General features: G+C 40.1%; 1 protein-coding gene across 1 annotated transcript; it reads left to right on the top strand.

The window, feature by feature from the left end:
- Positions 1-9,702: 9,702 nt before the first annotated feature.
- Positions 9,703-10,600, top strand: LOC121244017 (blue copper protein 1b-like). The gene is made up of 2 exons (XM_041142066.1): positions 9,703-9,944; positions 10,059-10,600. Exons 1-2 carry the CDS (start codon positions 9,758-9,760, stop codon positions 10,313-10,315), a joined length of 444 nt encoding a protein of 147 aa, XP_040998000.1. The 5' UTR covers positions 9,703-9,757; the 3' UTR covers positions 10,316-10,600.
- Positions 10,601-12,100: the final 1,500 nt, after the last annotated feature.

Below are 12,100 nucleotides of genomic sequence, written 5' to 3'. Positions count from 1 at the left end.
CACTACTGAGGGCAGAGCGGGGTTCCACTTAGGCGCAACAATCTTGTCTTAGGTTGGAACTAGGCTCTTCCCAGAGGGAGTTACGGGCCCTAAATTGCGTTGCACTGAACTTTATGGAGTGGTGGTGACTGCTGAAGAGGCCCATCGACGTGTCGGCCTCGAGCTTTCTGAGACAAATGGGGCCTTGGAGGAGCTTTCCTAAAGGCATGCAACGATGAAGAATGACTGGGAGTGGATGCTCAAGATTTGACAAAAGCTGGACGAGTCCTTGTTGCATCTCGATGCAAAGGTCAAATCTTGGGACAAACGGCTACTGGAGTTGGAATCAGAGTTGGTCTCCTCAAAGGAGAAACTTGTTCATCTCTCTCCCCAACTGATGACGGCTAGGGCTATCTGCGATCTGGCTTTTGGCTACAGGTACGAGGCTGGCGTGGCACGGCGCAGCTTAGGTCCTTCGTGTTGGCGAATCCCCATATTGACTTTAGGCGGTTGAACCTTGAGGCGTTTAAGCTTGATCAGACTTCTCGCCAATTCGTTGATGCGTTGGGGCACGACATAATGCCCGATGCCTTCCCACTGGCAAGGTCCACGCCCCCAGCTTCTGTTGCTCTTCGTTAGGATCTTTTGAATTTTACCCTTCGGAATTTTATTAATGTATATTCACACATTGAACTGTGTGTAGACATTTCTTTACTATGTTGTGTGGACAATTGTTTACTATGTTTGTAGTTTACTTTGTATTCCCTTTTACCTTTGTTCGGGTGCTTGAGATATGCTTCGTGTTTTTAGTGAGTCATTGAATTCGACCGTTTTGTCCATTGCGAGTTTTTGGACTTGACTTTTGGAGGTTGAAGGTCAAGGGGTCTTTTGACCTACGCACCCATTTTCCTTCACCATGAGTCTTTGAACTCGACTTTGGTGGTTGACGATTGTTGGGTCTTTTGGCCTTCCATGCCTATTTTGTTTCACCGTGAGTCTTTGGACCCAACTTTGGTAGTTAAGGGTCACGGGGTCTTTTGACCTACACTGCCTTTTTGCGAGTCTTTGGAATCGATTTTCGTGGTTGAGGGTGAGTGTCTTTTGACTTGCACTCCCTTTTTTTCTTCACCGCAAGTCTTTGGACTCGAGTTTGGTGGTTGAGGGTCATGGGGTTGTTTGGCCAGTGCTCCCTTTTTCTTCACCTCGAGTTTTTGGACTCGACTTTTGTAGTTGAGGGTCGCAGGGTCTTTTGACCCCCACGCCCTTTTTTTCTTCACCGCAAGTCTTTAGACTCGACTTTGGTGGTTGAAGTTCGCGGGGTGTTTTGAACTACATGCCCTTCTTTCTTCACCGCAAGTCTTTGGACTTGACTTTAGTGGTTTAGGATTACAGGGTCATTTGGTTGCGCACTCTTTTTCTTCACCGTAAGTTTTTGGACTCAACTTTGGTCGTTGAGGTTCGTGGGGTCTTTTGAACTGCATGCCATTTTTTCTTCACCGTGAGTCTTTGGACTCGACTTATGTGGTTGAGGGTTGTAGGGTCTTTCGACCTATGCTCATTTCTTTCTTCTAGCACAAGAGTTGGGGGGAAATGATTGTCTTTATTCATTGTTCTTTATTGCCAAAATATACAAAATCAAAGATTAAGTTTCTTTACGTTCTACGCGTTCCAGGGGTGCTGCAATTCGTTTCCTTAGCTATCCTTTAAGTGGTACGAGCAGGGTTAGTGGTTGGCAATTATAATGTAACCCCCCCCCCTAGTGGGGGATGGGCTTTCCCTCGTCCTATGTAGTTACTCATGTTTATTTCAGCACTAGGTCACCTAGTTTGAGGGTCCTAGGCCTAACTCTTTTATTGACATAATGCTCTGTCTTTCTTTTGTTGATGTTTGTCTGGACCTTGGCTTCTTCCCTTTCTTCATCTAGGAGGTCTAGATGTTCTTCAAGCGCTTTGTCATTCTGGGGCGGGCTAAAATGGTGGATGCAGTAAGTGGGCTAGCCCAACCTCTACTGGGGGGACGGCTTCACTCCCGTATGCTAAGGAAAATCGGGTTTCTCTTATCATGATTTTTACCGTCATTCTATAGGCCCATATGACCCCTGAGAGCTCTTCTGCCCACTTCCTTTTTTGGTCCGTGAGCTTTTTCTTCAATATCCCCAATAGGAACTTGTTCTTAGCTTCAACCTGCCCATTAGCTTAAGGTTGTCCCGTAGATGAGTATTTAACCTAGATCCTCAGTTCTACGCACCACTCTTGATAAGTTTCTAAGTCGAATTGCTTCCCCATTGTTTGAAATGATGCTTTGGGGAATCCCAAACCAGCAAGATGACATTCGTCCATAAGAATTTAGTGATGCTTTTCGCCGTGATGGTAGTTAGGGGCTCTGCCTCCACCCATTTTGTGAAATAATCTACGACGATGACTATAAACTTCACTCCTCCTTTCTCTAGCAGAAGAGCCCCGACCAAGTCGATTCCCCACTGTGCAAAGGGCCATGGGGTAGTGATGAAGGTTAACACTTCCACACAGGGCACTGGGGTGAACACTTGGCACTTGACGCACTTTTTCACGAACTCCTTGGTGTCTTTGAGAGCTTTAGGACCGTAGTATCCAACCCTCATAAGTTTCCTAGCCAAGGTCTTTCCTCCAAAATGATTCCCTTATACCCTTTCATATACTTCTGCTAGGACATAATGGGCTTCTTGGGGTGAGATGAATCTCAGTAGGGGTGGCAAAGCCCCGCTTATAGAGAATGTCGTTGATTGGTGAACCGTGCTGCTCTTTTCTTAACTTTCCTCGCCTCCTCCTTCCCAACCAGGAGTTTGCCTATATCTAAGTATCTTTTCATCTCCCTAGCCCACTCAGGTTCCTTAGGCTCCAATTCGTAAACTTCCGTCCCGACCATTGGGATCTCAATGACTCTCTTCTCCACCTTCCACGGGAGGGTGGATTCATCCATCCCCGAAGTTGCTCTTGCCAATTTTTCTGCTATAGAGTTGTTTTCCATGGGTTTTGCACAATACTAAAGTAAGAGAACCGGTTGCGACCCTCCCAGACTCGATTCAAATACTTTTTCAACCTTTGGCCCTTGGCGGCGTATGTTCCCAACACCTGGTTAACAACCACTTGGGAGTTTGCCTTCACTCAACCTCGGTCGCCCCTAGTGTTTCTAAGATAGAGAGTCTTGCTATCAATGATTCATATTCGACTTCACTGTGGGTGATCTTGAACATGAGTTTTGCCATGTAGTGAAGTTCTCGCCCCACGTCGTTGACTATGTGGATGCCTATTCACCCATCGGCACGACAATAAGAGTTGTCGACACAGATCTGCCAAGGTTTTCCAACCAGGGTAGTTGCCACTTCCTGAAGGAAGGTAGTGAACTCAGTGACGAAATATGCCAAAGCTTGCCCTTTCAACGCTCCTCTTGGTAAATAGTCGATACCAAACTCAATGAGCTTGATTGACCAGCTGACTAGTCTTCCCAAATTTTTGAGCTTTTGTAGTATCTTTCTCAAGGGGGATCTCTGTCAGGACTTTAATAGGATGGGCTTGAAAGTACGGTTGTAATCTTCTGGCAGCTATCACTAAAGCAAACGCTAGTATCTCCATCTGCAGGTACTTGGCCTCTGCGCCTTGCAATGCGCAGCTTGTGTAATAGATTGGCATTTGGGCCGCTCCTTCTTCCTTGACCAGGATTGCGGATATTGCATATGGCGACACTACTAAGTACAAGTAGAGCGTATCTCCCTGCTCGGGCTACTTTAGTAATGTCGGGCAGGACATGCATTGCTTCAACTCTTGAAAAGCCTAGTCACATTCATTATTCCAGCGGTGCACTTTGAGTAACACTCTGAAGAAAGGTAGGCATTTGTTTGTGGACATGGACATGAACATGTTTAAAGCCGCCACTTGGCCTGCTAGTTCTGTGGCGGCTTCATATTTATAATTGCATCAATTTTTTCAATGTTGGCTTCACTTCCCCTCTCGAACACGCTGAAGCCTAGGAATTTTTTTGAGTCCACTCCGAAGGCACATTTAGTCGGGTTCAGTTTCATTCTGTACTGGCGGAGTATTGCAAAAGATTCTCTTAGGTCTGCTAGATGTTGTGCAGGTTCCTTACTTTTTACCAGCAAGTCATCAACATATACCTCCATGGTTCGCCAAATCTATTTTCTAAATATCCGACTCATAAGCTTTTGAAAGGTTGCCCCAACATTCTTCAAGCCAAAATGCATAAGATGATAGCAGTAGAGCCCCCTATCTGTGATGAAAGACATCTTCTTTTCGTTTGTCGGGTTCATTCGATCTGATTGTATCCTGAGTAGGCATCCATAAAGCTCAATATTTGGTGTCCCACCGTGGCATCGACGATAACATTGATTCTTGACAATGGGAAACTATCATTTGGGCATACTTTGTTTAGGTTGGTAAAGTCGACGCCCATTCTCCACTTTCCATTTGCCTTCTTGACTAGGACGACGTCGGACAACCATTTGGGGTAGTGGGCTTCTTTTATAAATCCTATGGTGAGGAGACAGTCCAACTGCTCGGCTATATCGTTGCATACTTCTCTATGCTAAACGATATTCTTTTCTAGTGGAGCTTCTTGCAATCGGCAACGACACAGTTTATACTCAATTGTGTTGTCAATCTTGGGCATGCCTTCGTGGCTCCATGTGAACACGTCTCTGTATTTGATTAACAATTGCTTCAAGACTTCCCTTATATCCAGGGGAGTCGCGTGCCTACCCATTTTGTTGTATCTAGCCACCCCAGATACAACGTTACTAACTACACTTGTTCATTCGATTTTGCCTGCTATAAATTCTGCTCGTCTCGAGCCTCCATGCCGCGATCGAGGAGGACTGGTGGTGGGGGTGGGGGCTTTTTTTGAGTGTGGTCTTTAGCAGTGCAAACGTCGAATCTCCCTACTTTGAGCTCTTGCATGTAGCACTCTCGGGTCAGGGCTTGCTCTCCTTACACTTCCCTACTCCTGCTTTCGTTGGGAATTTTATTTTGAGGTGGTGGGTAGATGTGGTCGTCTTGAGGGTATTCTGGGTTGGGCGCCCTAATATAGCATTATAAGATGATAGGACTTTGAACACTAAAAAGTCAGTCATTGTGGTAACTATGCATGCTTTTTTTCCTGCCGTGATAGGCAAGGTTATGGCACCCAATGGTTGCATGGCATCACTGGAGAATCCTTTTAGTGGGGTGGACGAAGTTCGTAACCTGCTAGCGTCTATGCCCATCCTTGCAAAGCCCTCCCAGAATAGGATATCTACTGAACTTCCGTTATCGACTAGAATTTGCCTGGTAGTATAATAGGCGACTAGGAGGCTTACAACCAGTGCGTCATCATGTAAGTACAAAACTCCCTCACAATCCTCTTCCTCGAAGGAGATGGTTGCCGTGTTGTTGCATCGTTGTTGCTTGGGCAGCCTGTCTGTCGTATAAACTTCCTCATACCTTACCATACGGGATGCGCTTTTCTACTAGAAGCGGAGGCGTCACCCCTAGCAAATCTCCCAGCAATAGTGCTTATCTCTCCCAAAGGTGCATGTCAGCGATTAGTATTTTGGTGAAGGGCGTTACGAATATCTTCTCTTATCGTTTGTCGCCTTGTTGGGTGGTTACTTCATCGAGGGTTTCCTTCCCATTCTACTCCTTGCCTCGCTTTACATGTTTGGCAAGCATTCGTTCGAGTTCTCCACTACCTGTTAGCTCAAATACATTTTTTCAACGTTGTGCAATCTTCTGTCCAGTGGATATCTAACTGGTGGTATTTCCAGAAGCATTGTCCTCTCCTGGCCTGACATGACTCTTTTTTCGAGGACCCTTCTTTCCCTATACATTCAAGTTGTTATGGATGAGCTTGGTTCCTTGCTCACATAGGGGTGCATGTTTTTCATGCCATCTTTCTTATTGGCCTGAGCCAATCTTCCTTTGCCCTACTCTGTTGAGCTCTTGCCTTCTGATATCATGTCACATTTCCTCTGTTCAATTAGGGCTTGCAAAGTTTCTTTTGCATTGACAAAATTGTTGGCTCTGTCCATAAACTCCCTCAAAGTCGAAGGAGTTTTCCTCGCCAACTCTGCCATGAATAGACTTCTAGGCCACACACCTCCCAAGAGAGCTGCCAGGGTTATCTTCTCATCTTGGTCAGCGGTGGTCAGCCTCTCTTTATTGAATCAAATTAGATATGGCTTTAAACTTTCTTCCTCTCTTTGCTTGATGGTTAGGAAAGACGTCGTGGGCCATTGATGCCTCCTACTTGCCATGAATTGTGTTAGGAATTGCTTGGCCAACTCTTCGAAACTGGCAATTGACCCCAGTCTTAGTGCTCCAAACCAACCTCTTGCCACGCCTTTTTGTGTCAGTAGGAAGGCTTTGGCAGGCTATTTCCCCTGGGAAACCATGAAGGATCATGTGTGCCTTAAAGTTGTCTAGATGATCGACTGTGTCTCGGGATCCATCGTACATCTCTATCTGTCGGATTTTGAATTTTGGTGGAGTGGTATAGCCGTTACCACCGCACTATAGGCTAGGTCCATACGATTCAACAACAATTTGGCTGAGGGTGATCCTCCCATCTCTCGGGCCATCCTCCCATCTTTCGGGCCATCTCTTCGTACTTATCAACGAGATTGCGTAGCTCATCATGTAGACTCTTCTTTTCCAACTCTTCGGCATTTGTCCCTCTAGCGCTTTGTGCTTCTCCTTCTAGCTGCTTATTATGACTTGGTAATGTGGCTCCACTAAGTTTGGTGTTGCGATGCCTCAGGTCTTCATCCTCCCACCAGAGATCCTCCATTACTGTCGTGACCTGCTTTAGTTTATGCTTCGTTTCTACAAGTCGTGCGGCCATATCTGCAGGAACGGTGTCTTGATCACGATTTGCTTGAGAACACGTGGTAGTTGGCAAGTAGAAACCATGTTGGAGTTTGATGGAAACTGAACTGACTTATAGATTCAGCAAAGATCCCATAGACGACGCCACTATTTGGGACGTGTTCCACACGCTGCACACCAATGCACTCTACCTGCAACAAAGAAAGACAATTGCCCGGTGTGCCCGATGCATCTCCAATACCTAAGTCAATGATACGTAGAATGAGTTATCACCAAAGTTCTGAATGCAAAGTTACCTGAGTAATTACCTTCTTACTATATATATAGGCGTGGTAAATCGTTGATAAGTACTAGTTATAGGCTTGATCCTCTTGTTGCTCTTATTGGTTTATACACTTGACATGATGGTCATCCTGAGAATTGCAGGCTTATCCCATCTCACTAGCTTGATCATCTTACCTGTCATATTTGGTGGTTACAAAATGGATTTGTATTGGTCTCTAAGACCTAGACGACTAATCCATTTTGGCCTTAGGCTTGCATCAATTGGGCCTCCTGATTGTGTCTGTTTCTTGTTGAGGATTATAAAGGTCCCTCCACAATTATAACCATTCATGTCAATAAAGTTTTATAAATAACCGTCGCATTTAGGAGGAAAAAAAAGGTGGGCTTCTACCTTTTCAAGGGGTTACACAAAAGCTTTTTATGAACATTAGAAAAGTAGATTTCGCTAGTCATAATTTTCATATTGTACATTAAAGTGATAGTAACGAAAAGCGAGTTTATCATTGCGAGTAGAGTATGTGACATAAGTATTATGTGGAGATATAACAAGAAGTTGGATCATTTCATGTCCCAATATCAACACTAGAAATGAAAAAGAGATATACAGGAGAAACTCAAACTCAATCTACATACTTGCTTTAGTTGCTTCAGGGGGCACATTCCCCCGAACCCCCTCCCTAGTTACAACCGTTGTCTCCCTAGTTACGGTACTCCTACCTCCAAAGATCGCTTTACTTGCTACTTAAGATGAAAATAAAGGGCTTGATTGTGAGACAAAAGATTCCAGAAAAAAAAAAAAAAAAAACCATAAAACAAGAAAAGTTCAATAAAAGTTGAGTTTTGAGAAGAAGAGAGAAAAATGATAAACCAATTAGAGAGATGACCAAATACATGAGAGATTTATTTGATATTTTTTATGTTCTCTCATTGATTTCTCAATTTTCTCTAAATGGGACTTTATTTTTTTAAATATTCTACTTGGGTGCTTTTTGGGGGCTTCTTCTGCTAGGGACCTTAGGCGACTCATGTCTAAATTGCATTTGGGGACATCAAAGATGAAAAAACAAAAGATAAATAATAAAAATAAGTAGTCAACGACCTACATGAGTAACTTGGTTGAATATTCTTCAGTGCTCCACAGCCATGGGACGTCATAGGTCCAAATTCCTCGAACCCAAGGCCTGAAGTGAGAGTTTTTCCTCCATTTGCTCTCTTAATTGGTTTTCTACTTCCTTTTTTTTTTTTTTTTTTTTTTTTTTGGATTCTTTTTTTTTTTTTTTTTTTTTTTTGAGCTTCAAACAATGCTGGGAATGGTATCTAAAGAAATGATTTTTGACGATATATATATGCATGGCTCTTCTTGTGCCCTGGAGATATGCATGCAGCTAATTGATTCTCCACTTTGTTTTCCAAATAGAGTGCAAATCAGTGCCTTGCTTTTATGTTGAATGGGTACGTAATATTGTGAATTAGAAAACATGTTTCTCATGTTGTAAATTAAATTGAGTGCATCTTCGGCCATGTTTGATCCAGTTATTTTCTTAAAAATGCGAAATGCATCCGATTATTTCTACTAGGGGTGTAAAATAAAGGGACCGGACCGGACTGAACCAGTTTTATTAGCTCGGTCCGGTACCGGTTTTATTTATCTTAAAACCGGTCAAAATCGGTTCGGTTCTAGTTTTTCTTTTCTTAAAATTGGACCTAACCGGTCCGGTTCATATATATATTATAATTTTTTATATTGTATATAATTTATATATATAATATATATAATATATAATTATATATAAAATAATTTTGTATTATATGATAAATTACTAATTAATGTAATATTAAATTTTAAAATCTTATATCACTATAGTATTATATGCTATAATATACTATTATATATATTATATAATATATAATATAGTATATTAAAAATGAAAAATTGGACCGGACCCAGTAAAATCCGAAATACCGGTTTAGGGAATAACCGGTGTGGAATCGGTTTTTCAAAATGCAAAATCGGTGTATACTGATTTGGTCTCAAATTTTATCTAAAACCGGACCAAACCGGACCGATTACACCTCTAATTTCTATAAATATATATATAAAAAAATTATAAAACTCAAACTTCGCAATTATTATTTCTATAATAATTAAAAAAAAACTCACATTTTGAAGAGATAGAAAGAAACAAAAACATATAATATACCATATTATACCCTAGTTTCTAGAGAAAGTGGGTTTGGAAATGTTAGAAAAAGAAGGAATTACTGCTCAACAATAGAAAAAGTAGTGTAGACACAAGAGATGCCGTTGGTTGACCGTTGAGACCGTTGTGTTAAAAGGTTACATCTAGATCGACCCCGCCAATAAAAATGAGTTGTTTCTGGATATTGACCTTACTGCCTCGCTAATCATAACCATGAGCATCATTTTCTACTCGTAATGGAAACATACCAAAATTATGAATACTAAAACTGATGTGATTATCAACCCCTTTGAGTTGAATTATAAGCCCTACGTAGACTTTTTGGTTTGAAACATTTTGCCTTAGTTTTCCTATAAAAACCCACTTTACCAGCCAATATTTCATTCCATTCCACCTTGGTTTTCTTTCAAGCTAAGGCCATACATTGGAGGATTCTATATGAGAATGAAGATGGCTTTTACTTTTGGTGCACATGGATTCATTCTACTTGCAATTGCAGCCTCTTTCTTGGTAGTTGGTGAGGCCAGAACCATTGTTGTCGGAGGCTCAGAAGGCTGGCGTTTTGGCTTCAACTACACAGATTGGGCTCTCAAAACAAGTCCTTTCTACCTGAACGATAAATTAGGTGAGTAATATTGGCCATTGCTTTGATATATATGGCATTAAATTGGCAATTAATATCACTCAAACTATTGGATTTAGTTTAAGTTCTAACAATCGTGCCATTTTTTTGCACTAGTATTCAAATATGCACCCCCAAGTGACACCTCTGTTGCTCCAAATGTCTACCTACTACCAAACCTATTGAGCTATTTGGCATGTAACTTCAGTAGTGCGAAGCTGCTGGCAAACGAAACACAAGGAAGTGGCGAAGGTTTTGAGTTTTTGCTGAACCACTGGAGGCCTGCATACTTTGCTTCTACTGCAGAGGATGGCAGTCACTGCAGGGAGGGGCAGATGAAGTTCTTTGCTATTCCATGGTGGCATCCGAATTAGTTATCGATGACCTTAACGACGCCGATCGATGGCTTGAAAAAGACGCAGGCAGTGCTTGCTGTTTGTTGTTCATCTGGTTTTATTTGTAGGGTACAAAAACATTCAATCATGCAGATCACCTGCTTGATTAATGCATATCAATAAATGGGTCTGTTCCCAATTAGTTTGCTTTGGTTTTAAGTTTCGTACACTTTATGGCTTTTAGGGAAACAAGTGTGAGAGGAATATTTGTGTTTCTTCTTGATATATCAGCATGAATTAAATAAAGCAGCCTTTGTTTTTAAATTATCATGCTTTCTTATATCCCTTGTTGCTGAAACTGTGCTGTTCTTCATAGAAATGTAAAGGTATAGTATAATTGCACAAAGATCATAAAAGACGTATAGTAGCCGTTCTATATTGTGGCCCATCTCCAAACTTTATTCAGGAGACTAGAAGCCCACTATTGTAGAAACGATGCACGTATAGTTTTTTATAACTTGGTTTTAAATAGAGAGTATTTATTTTAGGGATAATGCTACATTAATTGACAAAAGTTACTGAAAACTTCTACTGATAGTGTAATTTGTTTTTCAATTTTTTTTTTTTTAAATGTAGTTTTAAAAAATTCACAAACTCATTAAAAAACACTTCCTTAACCGTTAATTAAAAAAAAAATCGATAGAATTTATCGGTAGCATTTCTCGTTGGGAATATCATTTCCCTTATTTAAGATACGATATTTGAATAAAAAATTTCATTTTTTTTTATGAATGGTATAATCATTTTAGTTTGTTGAAAATGAGTGATTAAATAGTTCTAAGAAGTACTATCATTATTTTTTGTCAATTACTTCCATTGTATATGTTCATGGATTGAAGACGTGATTACTTTGGTGTCCAAAAATTATTTGGAGTATGTATTATATGTTATATAACTCTAATCTTATGAAATTTGTACAATATTTCCAAAGCGAAATGTTTAGTTTAGGAAGAGGATTACAAAAAGTTATTTAAAAAGGATGGAACTTGACGTAATACATCAAATCTAATATTTTACAATAAAAAATGTTTCATGACCACATTAAGTGATGTTAATATGAAAGTTTTGTTAGATATTTTTATTTATAGACGTAGCACTTCTCCTCTGAAAATTTGTGTTAACATTTGTTACTTGATTATTTTAAAACTACAGTAGCCTTTTATTCCTTGCAAAATATATAATACTGCATTTTAATTTTTATCATAATTAAACACAATTAGGGTTGCAAATAAACTAAGTTGAGTCGAATTCAAACAAGAATACTCGAGTTAGATTAGCATGTTTACTCGTTCGAACTCAAATAAAACTCGAACATCCTAGCTCGAGCTCGACTCAAAGTAAACAAACGACTCAAGGTCGAGTAGCTCGAACATGGTTTTTTTTTCTTTTTTCTTTTTTAATTCTAACTGTTAACTTTTGATTAATAAAAAAATTTTAAGTTGTACAAAATACTCTAGCCGTTTAACTACTTGACCAAATATTTTTTTATAAAAAAATTCTTATAATATAACTTTGTATATTATAAATAAAAAAAATAATACATAAGATAAATGTAGCATACTAAACTAGTTAATATATATAGATAATATAATAAATCCAAAGTTCTAGTTGTATGATATATTATTATATAAATTATCCTATAAACACTTTGAGAATATAATAAATATATTAAATAAGTTAAGGATATAATTAAGTATATAAAATATAAATAACATTTAATAAATATATCACATACATACATGACACATTACGAGCTTCAAAACG

Source organism: Juglans microcarpa x Juglans regia, chromosome 8S, assembly GCF_004785595.1.
Source record: "Juglans microcarpa x Juglans regia isolate MS1-56 chromosome 8S, Jm3101_v1.0, whole genome shotgun sequence".
Lineage (NCBI taxonomy): Eukaryota > Viridiplantae > Streptophyta > Magnoliopsida > Fagales > Juglandaceae > Juglans > Juglans microcarpa x Juglans regia.
This window is presented reverse-complemented; position numbering and strand designations above follow the sequence as displayed.

What these genes read in the sequence shown, in the direction of transcription:
- LOC121244017 (XM_041142066.1), top strand. Translation starts at nt 9,758, where the DNA reads ATGAGAATGAAGATGGCTTTTACTTTTGGTGCACATGGATTCATTCTA. An exon ending in CTACCTGAACGATAAATTAG is followed by an intron (nt 9,945 to 10,058) that starts GTGAGTAATATT and finishes TTTTTGCACTAG; the next exon opens with TATTCAAATATGCACCCCCA.